This window comes from Heliconius melpomene, chromosome 20, assembly GCF_056956725.1.
Source record: "Heliconius melpomene rosina isolate 202511_hmr_F chromosome 20, ASM5695672v1, whole genome shotgun sequence".
Taxonomy (NCBI): Eukaryota; Metazoa; Arthropoda; class Insecta; order Lepidoptera; family Nymphalidae; genus Heliconius; species Heliconius melpomene.
The window spans coordinates 9795145-9816620 of record NC_140408.1 but is presented as its reverse complement, the minus strand read 5'-3'; the positions used below and the strand labels follow the sequence as shown (position 1 = coordinate 9816620).

At 32.4% G+C, this 21476-nt stretch overlaps 1 protein-coding gene across 4 annotated transcripts in view; it reads left to right on the top strand.

Annotated features, from left to right (window-relative positions):
- The window catches only part of LOC146527889 (uncharacterized), a 309773-nt gene that overhangs the window by 100902 nt on the left and 187395 nt on the right, over nt 1-21476 (top strand). For 3 of the 4 annotated variants that reach the window (XM_085204323.1, XM_085204322.1, XM_085204324.1), the window contains exon 2: nt 4781-5174. In XM_085204323.1, coding sequence (XP_085060449.1) covers nt 4781-5174 — 394 coding nt within the window. Of the gene's footprint in view, nt 1-4780; nt 5175-17456; nt 17628-21476 lie in introns of those variants that run through there. The other variant, XM_085204325.1, reaches the window with a different exon arrangement.

Below are 21476 nucleotides of genomic sequence, written 5' to 3'. Positions count from 1 at the left end.
GCAAAAACTACTGAACGGATTTAGAGGAAACTTTATAGTTTCATAGCTTATATAATTTATACAATTCGGCTTTAAAATGAACATTACTTTAAGGGGGCGGAGCCGCGTTTGGGCCTCGTATTCTATAAATCAAAAATCAATTTTATAATATCTCTTTTTCCATACATGATAAGGGTTATCATGTATGAAAAAAGAGTAGGGTGTAGTAGTGAAAAAAAAATGAACTAAATGCATCGTACATTATACACTTATAGCAAAACCCTAGATGTCGCGAAGGTATACCTTCAACTATAGCAAGTAGGGGGGGAAAGGATTTTAAAACTCTACGGCCCTTTGAAATTTTTACTTAACCGTGCCTTTCCCCCTCTCATTAGTAATTGTTTAATGTTATGCAGGAACTATTGTGTGCATACATATGTTTTGCACGCGATTCTGTCTGAGTGAATTTAGATTCTTGCATGTATATGACTAACAAGCAATACAGACGAAATTACAGGATTTACAAAGCTGGGGAACTTTAGCTTTGAACAGATATGATCCTGTAAAATATCTTTTCTCGTTAGAAAAGAAACTTTACTACTACTTTGTCTTGCACAAGACTCTCTGAGGTGGGCACAGTTAGAGAGCAAAACTAGTGTTGAGACGCTCCTTTTCCCAAGCACCGACCAATTTTCGAGATATTGCTTATTATAGAACGATTAACGATATTTCAGTACTAGAACGAGGAAATGCAAACAATTCATTCATGCGAATGAGAATCGAACTCACCACCGTCCCGTTTACTGTGTCGCTGGGCCAGGATGGCCTCAACGTTTTTTTTTTACAAACTTGTACAGATATACTACATGCTACTTTTTAATTTAAAGCTAGATTTTTAGTACATCTAGGAATATTTTTTTCATATTTGTCAATGTTAAAATAATTTAAAGCCCACTATCTAGTATCTAGTACCGGGAATGCCGAATATTCGACTTTTGCCTCTCGATTTGGCTCTTTGATGTCTCTGCTGACTGCTTTATCTGTCACCCGTGTCACCGGGGGTGTACTAAAAGATAGAATCTATCTATAGTTATAATAAAATTGGAAACTATCGGTGTATGTACGTGTATTACATATAAGAAAAAATGTTATTGGGAGCATTTAACAATGTAATAGAAACCAAAACAATGGTTTTTAAAAAAAGGTTTGTTCACGTTAATTGAAGAAACTTTTATATGTACTTTTATACTTATTATTATATTTTAACTTTTTTATACTCACACACAGACAGGAATACAATACATTCTATATAAAAAAAAACAGAAATCTAATTCAAAGTTTAGTCAAGTTCACACAACAAGTAGTCAACGAACACGTCAAAAAGAAATAAAGAGACGAGACTTGACGAAAATATTGACTATGCGTCCACATTTTAACTGCAACAAAATTTATATGAAAATAACTCATAATTCTTAAAGCGTTAGAATCAATTTAGATTGTTTCAAAATAAAACTACTAGTTTATTTTATAATAGACTTTATTTTAAAGTACTAAAGTTGATTTTTCTATTTATTTTTCTTGCACTTAGTACATTATGTATACCCACAATTAGCTTCCTTCCCGTTCCCAGGGACGTATATAGATTTAAACTAAATAGATTTTAGCCTCAAACAAACGATTCTTGATGAACTCTTTCATGTTGTAAAAATGTTTTTACTGGTATAATATGATGGAGAGCTTGAGCGTCCATCATTTCAAGATATTTAAGGGATTTTTTGGCAAATTTAAACTCTGGGCTCTAAAATGAAGGTGGTTTCATTAAGATTTTTGACTTTTTTAAAGTTAATTCAAGTTTAATTTAAGTGTAATACTAAAACACATAGGCTCAGAGTTATTTCTGCGACTTAGATAGTGTAACACACAAATCCTAGTTATCTCCATTCCACGATTTGGCCGATGCAGCACGTAAGAACTTCTGTGTTTACTCAAATACATATCAACCGAACATATATATACTATTTCTTTTCAGCTTCACGCTGTATCCCGCAGCAGGGTAGGCAGAGGGAACCTAGTGTTAAGACACTCCACTTCACTTTCCGTCGAATGTTGAAGGCATTGCGTGTTGAGTGCTGAACTGAACTCAATGTCGTTCTCTACCTCTGCACCGGAGCGAGGAGAGATGAAAATACAAATGTAAATAATCCCTCTGTCTATCCTGTTGTTTGCGGGATACGTGAAGCTGATTTATAATTTATTATTAAATACAATAAAGATTTTTACATAAAATCAATATTACTACATAGTATAGTACTATATATAGTAATAACATCAAATATATTCACGCTACTCAGATTATATGCCATTTATTACAACATTACTATATGTCAGTTTGTGTTCATGTGAACGGTGGATTGCTTTATTAGTTTTCAATCTGCTATAGCAATATATTACTTATATTCAAGTACATAAAGTATAAAATTCCACAGCAATGGATGTAATTGGAAAATTAAAAGGTATAACAATATTATTATTATTGCATTAAAACTAATTGATTTGTCGAGCTTTCGAATGATTTGACGTCTTTAATGAAAATTCTGAATGGATAGTGGGTTCATTTTCAATACTGATGTATCTTTTTTTTAAATTTTAAATATAAAATATTTGGGTTTATTCTGGCGCAGTGAAAGCGGAAGTAAGAAACGGAGTGTCTAAACACTAGGTTTCCACTTCCTACTCTATTATTATGCAGGAAGAGCTCAAATAAAGAAATAGTGTATTGAAATATATTTACTTTAATACTATGGGCATCAGCATAAATCAAAGAACTAGTCATTTGTCACTTGGATTCTTCTGTGCGTGACATGCGTGAAGATATGCATGTAATTTTGTATATATCTATGTAATATAAAATAAATATTTACCAATAGAGAGTAGTATTAAATGCAACGATTGTGGATTAAATTTCCATTTGTTTTAATAGATTATTTACATTTCCCCATTCTGGTAACAATACAAAGCGAGGTGTTGAGTTCCTCTACTTGATATCTCGAATGTCTCATAAATAGTATAGATAAAGAGTAACGCAGTGTAAGTCCACTCTTGCTACCCTGCAATTTGCAGTATACATTGGGAACCTAAAATAAATATATTTTTTTATATAGTACTTAAAGCATGTGTTTTTTTTGCCGTTCTCCTCTTGAATGTTTTTTTTTAAATTGTAATTGAAAAGTATTCTATTTAATTAATCTAACAAATTTTAAATTTTTTAAGAGTCTACTGTTCTATTAAAAACACAAAAATTTCTCGTCAGTAGCATTCTAAGAACTAAATCTTGATAAAAATATTTATCCAAGAGCAAAGTAATACGGAAGGCTCTCTCTTATCTGTAGTGTAATTCTTGAAGCAAACTCACTTGGCAGGATAATCTTAGTTTATATTTATATTTAACCTGTTTAAATATTTTATTTGTATCTAGTTTTTAGTTTAAAAAAATGAATTAAGCTACCCAATGTTGAGGATTAAAACTGAAATTACAGCATGAACCACCATGTTGTTCGAGAAATATTTAAAATCATGTTACTTTTAGTAGATGCAAAAGAATAATTCTCATGTTTGTAAGAATTTAGAAAATAATTATAAAAAACAAATAATTGTCACTAAATGTGCGTTTATTTGTTTATGATGAAAAAATTCCAGTTTTTGTGAATTTACATGCCGACTAAATCTACCTCCTACCTATGGAGGAGAAAAAACATGGAAAAAACTTAAACTGAAAAAAATTAAAGAGAATGAAATATAAATAATATAGCTTTGCGTAAGAATAACACAAGACTACAATTTATATAAAGATTTTGTATAATTTGGCTATAAAATAAATATAAGTAGGCAAAACCGCGTAAGTGTGCAAAATTGTTAAAAAACCAAAAAAAGCTTCAAAAAGCTGGCAATCGAGATATATTCTCGCCGCCACAGTATGGAAGTGCTCAAAGATTTAACCGGAGCTAAGGCTAACGAGTTAACTAAAACCGCGAGGTTCTAGGCCGCCCAAGGAAAGTGCGCTCCGAGCCGTCGCAGCCGCGCGGGCGATCGTCCGCAGCGCACGTTACAAGGAGCGTAGCCTGACAACGAGCGCGTGACGTCACGTGCTGTAAGACCTGCTAACGAGTAGTGATCTAGAGACAGTAGTGGCATCACACTAAAGAATACACTTCCGTTAGTTTTGGTCGACCAAATGGTATATATAGTTAGTGAGCCAGAAAATTTCGATAGCGCGATTCAGGATTGTCAGTTTGAGTTGGTTGTTTTTAGGATTTGTGTTGGTTTCAATGGGTTGCGGCTTGATTTTTTATTGTTTTAATGGTTTTTAGGTTTTTTGTGGTGTTGGTTTTGGAGTTTTAAGTGGTTTTTTGAGACTATTTGTTGAGTTTGGCATAGCGCCATCTAGTGGCGGTGTTTCTAAGTCAACAAGTTTGTTTTGTGGCGCTAGTTGTTGAATGTAGTGTAGATTTTTTTTAAAAGCACTTTTGTTTGGTGTATTGATTGTTAGGAGTATTTTATTTATATTTTTTGTTTTTATTTTAAAACAATGAAAAAAGTTTATAAAAGAAAAAAAAAATTTTTTTTTGTATTCATTTATACCAGTAAGAGGTATATTAGAACGAAGTTAATTTCGTCTTTAACTTTAGTTGGTGCATTCAAATTCCGCAAACTCAAATAATAACCTCTAAATTTCGGGTAATGATTGTTTGTTATAATGAAATTTTATAATTCTTAATAAAAATGAAAATGAATTTTGTTACAGAATATCAAACGAGCGAAACGAGAGCCCGGGTACAGATGGCAGCGTTTCCCCCGAGCCCCCGGACCGACCGCCCGGAAAGCGACCAGTTCCAGACCAACCAGCACAACCATACGATACATACAAACGAAACAAGCCAAAATCACTTCCCTTAGACGACAACCAGATGTACAACCATTTAGCTAATTCCAACGTAGCTATGTCTCCCATGTACCCTTTGACCCCTAATATTTGTGTGGAAGGGGGTAAAATTGAGTTCATCAAGTCTCCGGGAAGTACTAGAAATAGTGTGGCGTTAGTATCGCCGCCTGAAACGCCTTTGCTAGGTCGCCGGGGGTCGGGTAAGAGGGAAGTTAGAGCGTGCAGCGATGAGCCGGAGAAGTTCGATGGTGATAAGGTAGGTGGCGTTGTTTTTTTTTCATAATTTTTATTTTATGGTTTCAATAAAAATATTATTAGCGTGTAAAATATTGTTATTATAAACTTTGAAGTTATTGCAAATATTAATTTACAATAATACAAACGTTATTTATTAAACATTTATTAGAAAAAAAATTGTTTAAATGTCTTGGAATCGGAATTCTTCCTTTTATATTAAGTGAAATATAAACAAATATCTTTCATACAAAACAAGAATGTTAAGATCATTATGACCCAATCGAGACTAATTAAACGATACCGAGTGGGAATCGAACCTACAAGACTGTTCCACTGCGCTACGACGACCTCAATATATCGATAAATTATATGAGGTTTTTTCCTCGGAGCTCGTATATGCAAGTCCACATACTATATTTCTGTCTGGGGCAAAGGTTCACTCATCACAAGGTGTAGTCGCTTGTTCGCTATAATTTTCTTGATTCGCTCTTCCCCTATATAGCGGGATACATTGCAAAGCTAAAAAAAATGACAAACAAAATTCTGCAATAATATAAGAATCTTTTATTATATAAAACTTATAATATAATAACAGTAACTTTCCCATCAGAATTGAAGGGTGGCATCAATTTCAATAAAACACGTCCTGTCAAAAGCATTTCGTCCCTCGTCAGAACATTTCAAACTTTGTCAATTTCTGTCGCAAACGGACCTTTTTCCGTATAATGCGACATTTGCAGAAAGATTTAAGAATTATATTATTAATACTAGCGACACGCTTGCGGCTTCGCTCGTTTGAACTACATTATTGTTAATTTACTAATCTGCAGTACTTTCGTTTTCTAATAATATCATTTTCCAAAAAAATCTATAGGTAACTATTATTTATTATGATATAACTTTTTTATTTATAAACCGATTGAAATAAAACAAGATCAAAAGAAGATTCAATTGAGTTTTCTAAGATTAGCTTCAACAAACGCACAGACAAACAGACAAACCGACAAATGGATAAAAATGTGAAAAATAATTATTTTTAGTTTTATTAACTTATTAAGTGTAAATGCTACTGATAACATTTTTTCCTATGTCTTTTATGTACAGACACCAATCCGTTACGATTTTATTATAAGTATAGATTTGTACAAAAAGGAAATTAAGTTTAGAAAAGTTGAGCTTTGAAACTTTATAATTTTTTATGTGATTTTTTTTTATTAAAGTCACTTTAATTTTCTTCCTGACGCAGCGGCACTGCAACTGACTATCAGTACCACGGTTCTGAGTTCGATTCACACTTAGGGGAACTAAAAATTCTGGTACTCAACATGTAATATGACGGAAAATGGTTAAAGAAGTGTCTTAACAGTAGATATTTTCTACCCTCTCTGTAAAGTAAAAAAATTAAGACTAAGATTTTTTTAGGATGATCTTAACTTTCTTTGAGTGGAGGAGGAGTAGAGGAACTCAACGACGCGCTTTGGCTCGTTACCATAGCGTGAAAATGAAAAAGTTAAAGATTTAATTTCTTCCAGTAAGAATCGATTCCCACAACCAATTGCGTTAACAGTCGCACACCACCTTCGCCATAACTGGCCTATTACCTATATCATTACAAAAATCTAAGCTCCCAATTTCTAAAAATCCCTTAAATCTTTAACGACTGTTCTATCAGTAAATAAATCCCACCAAGCAATCTCCAGACACAGTCTTCAAAAACAATTTGAGAGCGACTAAACACGCATTACGGTGCATTGAAGCAATTATTTTACCCTCCGAAGGTATAATACATCCCCCCCTTCCCCCATTCCCATAAGTATATAAATATATTGAATTATGTCATATATTTATATGATACCTTTATATGACAAATCAGATTTTGTAACTGATTATAAGATTATCATATCTCAAATATTAATTTAGAAATACTTGTCGTTGTTTATGATAATCTTATGACCAAACCACCAAGAGTTTGTTTGGTTGAAAGCGCTGATCTCAGAAACGCTTGAACGCTATATTACGTTCCAATGGAACCTACTGTAGCTGGTGTCTGCAGTCAGAGTTAGCTCTGGCATTTAGAATTTGTCATAAGAGTATACATTGACTTCAACTTAAAAATAGAAAAATACCTGAATTTCACTGAGACGATATATGTATACCTATTTTATTTTTTTGTATTCATAATTTTTCAAAAATATATTTTTTTTACTTAAAAAAGTTATATCTAGTTCTACATACAAAATTGCATCATTTAAATGAATGCAAATCAGAGCTCTAAAGGTGTCTGGGCGAAATGCAAAGGAGATAGGACACCAAGTGAGTTACTGCAGCCAAAATTAAATTAGAACAAGCGCACTGGATGAATTTCTATTTGCAATGAAGTATTACTAAAACTTTGTAATCTAATTAAAATATTAAATGAAAGTAAAGTACTGTGGGGAGTATCCTTTTTAACTTTACGCTGTATTTCTCACATATTTGAGCTTGGAAGGCAGAGGGAACCTAATCTCTGTTCCTCACTTTCCGCCTTATTTTCGAGAGTGTTGTGTTATAGTAGACAACACCTGTAGGTGTCACCATAGAGATGAAACGATAATAATATATTCCCTCGTATTGGAATCGAACGTTCAACTGTTGCGTTTCCAGTCCTAAGCGACGGCGTAGCAGTGTCATATTTAAATGACAACTGATTTTCAACACAAAAGCAATGTCTCTTGAATCCAAGATGTTAGTGAAGAAACTGAGTGTCTCAACATTACGTTCTCGCTGCCTAGCCTACTATGCGGGATAAAATTTGAAACTAAAAGAAATCTATACTTACCTTTACTAATATAAAACTGAGAGATTTGTTAGATTGCACTCGCCAATCTCAGGAACTTAATTAAACAAAAAATATATATATTTATGTTTAATAAGTAAATTCATCTAAAAAAAAGAAGAAATTAATTTAATTACATCACTATACTTGTTTCGATAAATCTCTCTGTATTTTGAACAGCATAAGCCAAATAACATTTGTATGTAACATATGAAAATCGCTCTCAATATGTCTCTCCGTTTGGAATTTCAAACATGTGAGAACCATAATTTTCGTATTAGTATTAACGATAGTAGCGGCTGGCTAGACGTGATATTACTAGATAGAGACCTAGGGTTAAAGGATTTTACCTTTAACCCTATAACATATGGTTTTTGCATGTTTATAGTAACTATCTTAAAATATTTTGTAAGATTTTATTTTGATATTTATGCATGTGGAGGGTATTTAGTGATAAGACACTATGTTGAAACTTTTGCTCGCTTTTCCAGAACTAAATCCATTAAGTAAGTAAGTAAGTAAGTAGTAGTAAGTAGTAGTAAGTAAATAAGCAAACTAAAATAATCAAAAAAACACCTTGACGCTTTTTCCTGCAGAGCAGGGTAGGCAAAATCCACTTAGTGTCAAGACACTTCGTCCCCTAGTTCTCTTCTTAATTTTCGAGATATTGCGTCTGAACGAAATTATTAAATACAAACTTTAACACAAAAACGAAAACCTTTCTAACTTTTTTGTGGTTTTTAAAAATGAGGTTCGATTAAGAAATTCACCTCTTTAGTCAATCATTCTATTATCTATAGTCTTATCACTAATCTGTGTTATCAACGAGATGACAGTAAAAAACCATCACACGTTGAAGTTTCTAGACGTTAGTGTTTTAATTAAAAATACGTTTATATTTTTGAAATATACTTAAAAGTTGTTTTGAAAATACTTAAAAGTCGTTTTTCATTTGCGAGAGGACAGAATAGTTTTCTTTAAAATACAAAAAAAAACTAAAGTTTTCTTCAATTATACCTATTAATATGGATCGTATAGTACTTTATATTGTATCAACTTTAGAAGATAATTGCTATGTAATATGGACGTTTCTTATATTTATGTTTGTCGTGTTGGTGAGATTGCATAGAAAAGTTGATGGTGATTCTTAAGTGTCGAAATTTTTAATTTGAATAAATAAATAATGTTGCTATTATATTCTTTTAATTTGTACTTTTGCATAATAATAAGAAATCTATAAATTATACAATAATTCTTAACATTTTATTGAGCTTCAAGCTGTTTCCCGCACATAGCAGGATAAGCAGAGGGAACCTGTGAGTTTTTAATATCTTACTAATTTAGTATTACAATTATGCTATTTAACAAGATTTTTGTATACGACGCTATAGTAGACGACGTGACCACTTCGTAAAGCTACTTCCCTTAACTGCTTAATCTTTCTGTTCCTTTTTTATTTTCTTTTAAAATTAAAATTTAAACTCTCCAATGATTAAATAATAAAAGCCATTGAGAATACTTCTATAATACGTACCTTTCATATATATTTAGGTTCCCATACAAACACATATAGTATAGGCAATAAGACTTCCCTATACCTTGTCTATCTCCACCCCATCCAACATTAGCTAAAGTGGCCCCATACTTTACGATCCTAGCCTGACGTAATGTGCCGTGAACTTGGGGCGCCTAGTTTCTTTTAATTGGTCTTATAGTCTTTGTTCCTTTGACAAGACTGTCAAGGCATGTGTTTTTCAATTCGACCGAGTTTTGATTACAAATACATATACTTCCTTGGAGACCGTCATGGCGCAAAGGCTCAACGGATTGACTGTAACGCGACGATTGTGGGTTTGATCCCCACTCGAGGAAGTAAAATATTGTTTATATTTCCATTTCTTCTCTCAACACGCAATGCCTCCAGAATTCGGTAGAAAGTGCGTAGCGGAATATCTTATCTTACCATTAGGTTCCCTCTGCCTACCCTGCTGTGTGCGGGATACAGCGTGAAGCTGATTTGATTTTGTTATATTAATCGTCTCGTTTCAATAAATTCGTAAAATAGCTATAGAAAAATACTTAAGTAAATAAGTTATAAAATATTTTCTACTTTCTTAGAAAGACAGTTAGAAAAACAAATGAAATATTTGCTGTTCGAGGACAACAATCATCAGTGGTACCATTAGAGGTCTATTACTGCCCCCCAATCTTCACGGTACATTACTGCATCAAACGCAGGCATATAACATATATGGGGCTTCGAAACGCTATATCTGAACAATTGTAGATGAATGTTTGGATATAACACCGTTTTAGTGCAGTGGTGAGGGTTTTTGGAATCCAGTAATATGCAGGAGGTCGCAGATTTTATTTAAGTTAAAAGTTTTTTGGCGAATACGTAAATATTGACTTTTGAATTGAATTAGATTTTTGCCAATTTTATAGTTTTTGCAATATGCATTGAGATGAAGAATTAATATGATTAAATATTTATAATGTAAAATATTTATAATATTTTTCAATAAGTTCTGCCTCTCAACAAGTGTTGCCTCGAATCATATCTTAACACTTGCTTGTCTCCAAGTTATTTTTCTTCCACTCCGTTTCCCACTTTCCGCCGAATTCTCGAGGTATTGCGTGTTGAGTAGCGGAACTCAACACCACGCCTCGTTACCAGAGCGAAGAAATGAAAAAATAAATATTTCATTACCCCAAGTGGGAATCGAACTCATAACCGTTGTGTGAGTCACACACCTCTGCCACCGCACCGGTCCACGACGGTCATGCCATACACAAAATAAACCGTAGAACTAAAAAATACATTTTAAAACTAACTTCAAACTATCTAAATGGCTAGCATAGTTACAGAAATGCTTAGCCCAACTTCGAATTTGTTACAACTTACAAGCTAGGAACTCGACGTCGCAAAACTTGGCAATGGTCCACAGTGGTGCTGTAAAGAATACTATTGTTATAGTAATCCAACTTCAAGAAACGTAGAAGTTCAGCTTTCGTGGACAGTTCGGCAATTGTCTTTGAGGTTTTATTAACTTACATTATGTAAGTCGTAGGTTTTATCTATGAATATAATATATACCAAATAGACTGAATTAATAATTAAAAAATCGATCTCGTCATGATGCATCAGCACAGTTTTTGACTGTTGTGGATTCGAATCCCACTCGGAGAAATAAATTCTCATTTTCTTTGCTCTGGACAAGACAAAGAACGGCGTTGAGCGCACTCAACACACAATATCTCGTAAGCTGACTGGAGCACGGGGAACGTAGTGTCTTGACACTAGGTTTTCTCTGCTCACCCCGGTATATAGGTATATCTCTTACACTAAGCTATCAAAATATATACTTTATAATTTTCAAGAAATCACCGCTTTGTCTCAGAAGTTACTTTCCACGCTTGACCAATCAAAGCTAATTAGTTCTGCAGACTTGTGATTTAGATGTTCAAGACTAGACATAATGGAAGGTTATAGAACCGTCTCGACGTTATTACATGGTATAACTATTGGAATTATATACGTATACTTTATGATTATGTGTTTAAGCCATCGGAGCTGCACAAGCTTTGACTAAAGTCGATGGATGTAGATTTGATTCTCACTCCGAGGAATGTATTTTCACTTCCTCGCTTTTTTAAGAGCCAAAGCTTGGCGTTGAGTTCAGCAACTCAACACGCACTGTGCCACATTAAGTCACTCTGGTCCCACACTCAGGTCTCGTATGGGGCCGCGTGAAAGCGTGCGTGAAAGTAGCGTGAAGCTAAAAAAAATTTACGTGCACCACCTAGGTGGAGGATGTCTAGGCGTCACATTGGAGAGGCCTAAGGTCTATATATTCATATTTGCAAATTAAAATTCTATATAAATATAAATCAAATACAATGAGTACAGGCACACTATCTATAGACATATAAAATTTGAACAGAAAATAATTGTTTCAATTCAATCAATTTCCACCATAACGACTTTTTAATGGAACAGATACATTCTCGTATGTATGTATAGAGTCTAGCGGTTTCCGTTTGGAATTGCTGCCAAAAATCGGGATAGGGGGTTGATCAGTTTTAACCCTTCGGGACTAATCCTATCAACGGTCAAGCCTACCTATGATTCTTTCAATGCAAGTGGCTTAACTTATGAAAGACGATTTTTGATAAAAAACGTGTATATAATGTACTAGCGGCCCGCTCGCGGTTTCACCCGCGTGAACTATGTTATTATTAATTTCTGTCTCCATAACTACGTCCTAGTGACGTTATGCAAAATTTGAGACTCTTAGCATTTGTAGTAACGAAGTTTCATACAAACTTTCAACCCCAAAAACAACCCCTTATAAGTCAAATATTGTAAATTCCCGTCTTAGCGATCACCTACGTCCTATAAATAACTCCTATGCAAAATTTGAGATTCCTAGCACTTGTAGTTTCTGAGATTTCGTGATGAGTGTGTGACCTTTCGATTTTATATATATAGATGTACTGTACTTGTAAAATTTATATATAGAGGCCGCCCAGGCCTAGTAGAACAATGGCAATATGACTGTAAATGCTATTGTTTTCTGATCGATTCCCACTCGGAAAAATGAATTATTTAATAAACATTATTGTAAAATGTTAATATCACAGATAAAACTTGAAGTTTACAATTTAAAACGAAGTTAATAAGTTGATAGGTTGAAAAGTTGGTAAATTTCTTTACATAAATAAAAAAATCTGCTAACAAATCTTAGACAATGAGAAACGATGAGAACTGCGTACATTAACAACTTTGGCCGTTAGATAAAATATTCAGAATAATTAAATAAAACTTATAATATTACTAATATAAGTTTTATTTAATTATTCTATCTGGAAAGTAATATTTAAAAAAAATTATATATGTAAAAAAATATAAGATACGCCAATTTAATACTAGCCTTATATAAATTTAGTACATAGGGTGTCTCTGTGACAGATTCGGTCCAGTTTTTGCATACAAAAGCAATCAATCATGCAGATAACTGTCATTTAATAGATCGTCTAAGCTGACGCTTCGGGCGGACGAATTAAAATATCGATTTGTGGTATTATGGGCTGGGAGCGCCGGTGCTTGGATAATTTTATTTTTTTTGTGAAAATTTTTGGTGTTGGTGTTACTTTAGTTATTATGCCAGTATGCTGAGATGGTTCAGCTTCACGTTATATCCCGCACATAGGAGGTAGAGTAGGCAGGCAGAGGGTAGGCAGAGTGAACATAGTGTTAAGACACTCGTTCCCTCGAGTGGCCCCTCAACCACGAACGGCCACGACAATCTCAGTGAGACCTCAGTAGGGTGGGTAAAATTTATTTTTTTATACTATAGCATATAAGCCTTAATCTAATGCAATATTGACTTGCATTATAACTATATTACAATTTTCAAGATTAGGCTAATAAAATTGTATGAAACCCTTCATGTTACCCTCCAAATTATTTTAAGGTTTTTAATTTTCTTTATTATGAATACTATCCAGTAATCGTTCATTAAATATTTAATTAAGCTATATATATAATTTATATATATATATATATATATATATATATATATACATAATACATAAATTTGAAAATATACATTTATTTCGCAGCAAAAGTTCTATACTCTACGCTCTCTACGGCTTAAATATCCATACATAGAATTTAACAAAAGAAGACACTCTATTCCCAAATAAGAGACGATGGAACCGGCTATTGTCTGTAAAACGTAAATGCATTTTACCACGAATCCCACCCATTTGCGCTGCTTAGTATACTTGCTCGCACTGTGTGAAAGTATTCAATTGTGAATTGAAACTAAATAAAAGAGATTTTGAGGTGTTGTGGTGCCAGTTGGTTGTGTGAATTCCATTCCCATTCGGAATGCGTGGAGCTGAGTTCTGCCAGTCAACACGCAATGTCTTGAAAATGGAGAGGAAACGTAGTGTCTTACCACTGGTCTGTCTGATATGGTTTCCTCTGGTTTCCCCTGTCTACACTGCTATATCCTAAAAAAAGACAAAGATGAAAAAATTAAGAGAACAAGAAAATATTCTAACAATTCAAAAACCTAGTGGAAATTTGTAATTTTTCAATGTAATCTACACCAATTCAAGTAGCAATCATTCTATTCATTTGTGTTAAGGAGTTCAATTACATCAAAATTGGTTCAACCGTTATTTAGCCGTAAAATAGTGCCAATAGAAGAAGAAACAAATCTTTTTTTGCAACATTTACGTATACTTGGAAAGACCATGTAATATGATATCGACACACCTACTGAATAAAGAAAAGAAGTTCCTGATTTTTTTTAGTTATGACACTTACATCCAAATAATTTTTTGATAGTTGAAAGTAGTGTCTAGACCCTCCGTTTTAAACTTTCCGTTAAATTTTCGAGACATAGGGGGTTGAATGTCAGAACAAAATACCACATTTTATCTTTTTTTAGCAATAACAACAACAAATATTAACTATTTTAAGGGTTTTTTGACAAAAACCAACCAAAAAAAGAATAAACGAAAAAGGCTTCCAAGGTAACTATAGCGCGGAACAAAGCAATGTGAAGCAGAAAAAAGGGGGCCTCATAAATTAGCTACTCGTCATATAGGGAGATTAAAAAGCGTTACAAGCGTTGTTACAGACAAACGGATTACAGTTCAAAGAGATCCATTTGTGAAATTTGTTCTTCCATTACTTAAATTGCAAGTTGCATGGGAGTCAAAAGGAACATGAGAAATGATAATTAAAAAATATGTATTAGTTTAGCTTTTTGTATACGGTTTTTGAATATATTTTTTTGCATATTACACGGAGTAGATAGAGGGTACTTAGTGCTAATATCAGAATTGGGGACTCGAAAAATAACAAGTTTATGATAATGAAGTCATTTTTAAATTAATATTCCTTAATCGAAAATCAAAGTGAAATAATTTAATAGCCAATTTCATATCAGTTACCATACCAGTGTTGCATATATATGGAAAACTCTCGTGGAGTAGTATAAATCAATTGTTATAAAATATCTGGCGTTGGGTTCCGCCATTCAACACTGTAATATATGTGAGAAAAATGTGTACCAAAAAAATTTAAAAATTACATTAACCATTTGTATTACATAATAACTAGATATTGTTCCTCATTAGTTATTAGCCTTTCTAAATTTTATATATTCATTTTTCTTTTAAAACGAAAACTACAAAAAATGGCGAAAGATCGTTTTCAGTTAAAAAAGGTGATATATTTCAAAGCTATTGTCACACGTGTCTGTTATTACACTTTACATACTATGTGTATGAACCGGTGAAGCTAGAGTTAGTATCGTAAAAAAGGTTCCGTATGGTAATTTAAAAAATATTTTTTAAATTAAAATTATTATACGTCTTCATTAATAAATGCTATTCCAATGCTAAATGAAATATAAATTAATGAAATCATTATTTTACTGCATTTAGTAGTACGTTTAGTAAGTGGTGAACATACATACATCATCATCATCATCATCATCATCATCATCATCATCATCAACAGCCATCTTTTGTCCACTGTTGGACATAGGCCTTCCCCAACTCTCGCCACCACACTCGATCTTCAGCTCCTACATACATAATATACATATATAAAATCACAAATCTCCCTTTACTCCCCTTGGTTCACATTACCTACATACTTCCTTATTTTAAATTTTTAACTTTACATACTTCCTTATTTTATTAATTCTCCTATAAAATTAATTCAGTATTCATGCTACAGGAACCCTAAAGGTTGAAACCCCGTTGGGCGGGTGCCAGCATATTGATGACAAGCTGGCGCTATCACAGGTGCATGCGTATATCACCATCGAAATCTAGCTGCTCTAAGCTAATTGATTTTGCTTCGTTAAGATTTTAAAACATCCTTTTGAAATATCTTGGTACGTAATAAATAATATATATTTTTCTTTAAATTTACACTTCTCTTTATAATATAAACGAAGGTGACAGAACCTATTTTTTCTTGCACATTTAGCGAAAAAAAAGCTGTTTTAGATAACGTTTAAATTTTTTTATGTTTTGAATCCGCACCTCTACCCACGTAAAGTGTAAGAAGTCTATAAAAAATCGTAGCTTGATAACGATATATAGCTAAGAGGACAAAACGATTTGCAAGAGGCGAGTAAAACTTAAAAAAAAGCTATTTTTGATAGTTAATTTGTTTTAACGAACATACCAGTTATTTCTATAAAAATATCTTTTTAGTAATACCAAATCAGATAATAACCCATCCCTAAAAACAGTTCCATATTCTTTATCGAGTACAAAATTCGTAAAAGGTCAAAGTAATCTAAAATTAACTATAATTAACTGTCTCCATAAAATATTTACTATTACACTCTCTAAATAATACTTGTTGTTATCTTATTTAATATGATATGAATAAATCATTGTCAATTGAACAGTATACAATGGTTCATTCATTGGTTGACTGCTTCAACTGTATTACGTAAATTCAAAGGGTACAGAGTAATGTATTGTGTTGATGTAGAGGTTTTATTTTTGTCTTTTTGTTTGTTTGTTTCTAAATTCGCATAAGTTGAAACGTCTGAAACGTCTCGGGAGTTAAGTAGAAAGAGGAGATTTAAGTGTCATAACACTATTTTCACTTTATCTATTTTGCATGAAGATGTAGATAATTTAAAGCAGTCGCTGTTGTTTTCCGTAAATGATGATTAGTCTTCAAAAGGGTAAGAGAATATAGAATTATTTTCTTTAAAAACAAAGTTTTATCAGTAGGTCTTCTAATAGGTATGTACTCGTTTAATTTTTTTATATTTATTTTATTTAGGTATATTAATATTATTAAATTATATGCAAAGATAGATCTATCAAACAATACAAGTAAAAATGCAAAAACAAAAACAAAAAATAGAATATTTTTTATAGTTTTCAGCTATATTATACAACTTTTATACATACATACAACCAACACCGAAAAAAAATCCACAAAAAGTATAAATATCTAGGTCATAATAAAGTCTCGTTTATACATTGCTCTGTAATTAATTGAAAGAATTCCAGCACACAGTATCGTTGTGGACGCTACTCTAGTTGTATTACTTTATACAAGTTTCTTGTATACTCGTAGAATAGAATAAACTGAACAAATATAGAATAGAATAGACAAAAAATAATTATAACTAACGTGACATATGGCTTAGTGGTGTGCTTTATGTGGTAGTCAGTTCGAAGTGAGAGTTCTCTTTTGTTTCTTGAACTTTTAGTATCGCAGTGTATTTTAGTATATTTATGTGACAAAGATAGTACTGAAAATTATTTGCATATTTGTAATGAAAAAAAAAACTAATACTTTACTGCGAGTTTAGCAAAATAAAAATATTTTATTATGCCTCAAATAATGTCTAAGTTTCATAATAATTTCGTAAAACAAATAAATGCTAGAACAGTGATATTTAATAGGAATCGAATAACAACGAGAAAACAATCAGCAATTTTGAAGTAAATAGTTTCACATAAGAACTATATACGTTGTTTTAAATTATATTTAATTATTTTAAAGTATGTAGTGTGAGTGACCACAGTGAGTGTAAAATGTTTAATAGGCAAAAATACTTTTATAAAGAAGATAGGCAAGTTTTTTATGCTAAGGTAAGTCTTTTTTGTTTTTAAAATTGAATTTAGGTGGTTTTGGTAGTATATAGTATATTTCGTACGTATAGTGTTGGGTCACTAAAAAATAATGAAGAACTTATCTAAAGGCTAATAAATAGGTAGGGGCTCGAGCTTGTTAATGCGACAAGTTGTGAGTTCGAATCCCACCTGAGGAATTGAAACATATCATATTTACATTTCTTTGGTGTAGAGGCAAAATGCGGCGTTGAGTTAAGCAGCACAACCTCCAGAATTCGGCGGAAAGGGGGTCAGTACTAGACTCCCTCCCTGCTAAGTAAATACAGCGAAAAGCTAAAAAAAATAATAAAATAAAAAATAGAATCTACATAAATGTATATTACTGTTGTAGACGTTCATTTATTTTCATAAGTTGTTACCAAATAAAATTTTAAGCAACTTTATGCTGTATGCCTTCTGTATAGAGTTGATTATTGCGTTAGAAATGTAAATGATCTTTAAATGAGAGGCGGATTAAAGTCACTTTAGTTGTTTAAACATGGACGATAGGAGACTGAAGTTAAGCTTTGACAAATCAGGTTTGATATATCAAAGTTTAAGTTCCATATATATGGGAATTGAACCTACAACCGTCGCGGTTGCAATCAATGATGAAAATTTAAGTAAAGAAATTATCTTATAAATACGTTAAGCAAGAATCGAACCTGCGAAAACTAGTTTTAAATTTATTTTCTCTCATTTTACCTTACAAGATATCTAACGAGAGACACCTTAAATATTTCAGCAAAACAAAATGAACAAAACTGCAAACTGCTATTTTGTATTACGACACTACACAAATTTTCGTGTACACTGTTTTATGGAATCTCGGCACGCTCTTATTGCTTGGAAAATAAGAACTAAAATCGAGTGTTAAGTAGCAGAGATGCTGTATGAGCATCATTTATCTTAACCTTGATATCTAAGAATAGGAAAAATTGTGGAAGGGTTATAGGTGTTTCTATTGTGTTTCTGTTAATATTCAATAAAAAACACAGATTCCCAATGCATTCCGTTTATGGCAGGTTAGGCGGAGGAAACGTAGTGGTAAAACACTCCGTTTCCCACTTTCCGCTGAATTTCCTCTCTTGAAAATTCTCCTGTCTGGGAGCCAACCCCATTTCTGCAATGTGCCTTTTATAAATAAGCAAATAATATACAGAAAATTATATAATCATGAAAAATACAAATATCTTTTTGCCACTCGATTTTTTTGACATAGAGAATTACATACTAATTTTAAGATAATATATTTGTTTTTACAGTACTACTGAAACCACTTCTAATATATTCTAAGTAACATTTTCCAATGCAGGTGTGGGTCCTAACAAATGTATCTCCATCTCGCGGTAAACGATAGCGATGTAGACACGTACTTCCTTTGTTTTCCTTCCAAACGAAAATGAGTATAGGAGAAGACAGAAAAAAACGTATAAACAACTCGTACTGGTGGCTATAGAAAGCTCTGTCTCATTTAGAATTATGATTTTTTGAAGGCACCTACATACATACATTTTAAATAGGGTTTTCATAGCTTTATTTTTTTCTTAAGTTTACGTTTTACCCCCCTAATAGGAAATAAAGGCTGTTGTTTGCAATGTACGCCTAAATTCCAGACATTACGTGTTGATTGGCGAAGCTTAAAGCCACGCTTTTGTTTTCCAGAGTGGACAAACAAGAATAAATCATTACCCAGACTGGGAATCGAACCCACAATATACATACTGCGTTACGAACTCAGTTGTTTTAATATTACCAATTCAGTAATAGAAACCAATGTTTAGCTTAACCCACCAAAAATATATCTAGTATGTTACACTATAAATCCCTATATTTACATTTTACTCAAACGGGATTTGAATTCACATTGCTCAGCCATGCATCTCTCGACTGCACACTGATGGAAAAGAATAAGATTTGTGACGTTTTACTATTCAGCTTGTCGAGCATAGCTTAGGAGAGTTGCTTCGAATTGCGGAAACACAAAAGAATTTTGTTGAATCTAAAACTTCATATAAAATAGGGAGATTTATTTAGGTCTGGCAAAGAGTAATAAGAAGACAAGAGAGAGAAAGAGTAAAGCATTATGTAATTATTAAGTTATCTATTTATTCTTGTAGAGGCCTTCGTGGCACAGTGGATTGTCTAATACGAGTAGATTGACAATTGACTCCACAGTGACAAGACAAAACTCAAGTTAAGTTCCGCCACTCTACACGTAATGTCTTAAAAGTCTTACAATGCTTTGCTTTACAAAAAAATTACAAACATAACACAAACCTACATTATGTCATCAGCTTCATCATTTTCCTTAACCTAATCCTTATTTTGTTATTTTCAACAATAGTATGCCCTAAACAGTCATGAAAGGGTTTGTTTCCATCAATCAGACCCTGACACGCCCAATAGCCAAATGGTAGGGTCGAGGGACTGCTTTGAAAGAAATAATGGAAAAAACTTGACATTATTCGTATTAGTGTGTATTTAAAGTGAAAATAAATGCAGAAAACTGATTATTATATTATATGCGAGTATATTGCGGGTTCGATTCCTACTCGAAGAAATAAAATATTTAATATTCTTATTTTTTCGTTATGATATTATGTCAATGTGCGGCGTTGTCAACACGCAATGCCTCTAGAATTCGGTGGAAAGTGGGGAGCAGAGTATCTTAACACTAGGCTCCTTCTACCCCGATAAATGCAGGATACAACGTAAAGCTGAAAAAAATATACATCATAAAAATATTTATTTTTTTTTACTAAATATCGATACATTGTGTGTTGAGTGGCGGAACTGAACTCCGCGGTTTGCCTTCTTACTAAAGCGAAGAAATGAAAACAATTCTTTCCCCCGAGAGCATGTACAGACGACAGGACAGTCAATTCAGTAACAAAATCAATGCATTTAAAAACAAAAGTCCATTTTTAACGTAAAGGTACAAAAAATGGTTAAATTTCAAACTGTAAATGAGTAAGCTAACTAGATTTGAAATTTTTAAATTTAATTAATTTTTAAAGCAATTTTCCTAAACTTTTAACAACTGGTGCTGACGTATGGAAGTTGCTAAACAATCTACATATCAATTACTTGCTTTAGCTAAAAGAATTAATATAAGTACGTTATGCGAAATTAAAATGTTATTTTAAATTCTACAGTAGAAAATATTTATTAAAAATAGAAAAACTTGACAGATGGACAGACGGACAACAAAGTGATCCTATAAGGGTTCCGCTTTTCCTTTTGAGGATAGGAACCCTAAAAAATTTACGAATTTCAGTCAATTTTTTTTTTCATTTTAATAAGGATACTTAGGAAATTATTGAATTAAGTCTATATACATATATTATGACGTAATTTCAGCTTATATAGACCTACATATATATACATACTATATGTCTATAAAACATAAGGCTGTAATATCTCGTTAATTATTGTACCGACCTGATGAAGTGCTCTCCGTTAGATTAGCCTCCGTCCGTTAATGGTGGATGAAAGAGGGTGACTTTAAATTTTATTTTTAAGTAAAGAGCGGAAGCGTTTTGAATAACTTATATTGAATTTCTATATCACAATTTAAAATAATGTTTATATAATTATATTATTATTTTATTTAATTATATATTTATATAATTATATTATTTCTTATTTTTTTTATATAATCATATTATTATTTTACGAATAATTTTTAGAATTGACGACTACCTTGGGAATGAAATAAATAAATAATTGTTAAGCTTTAAGGCGATCATTTTAAAGAGACTGCGTGTTAAATGGTGAGGGCAACGTTTTATATAGGTCAAGTTTTCTTTAACATTAGACCAGAAT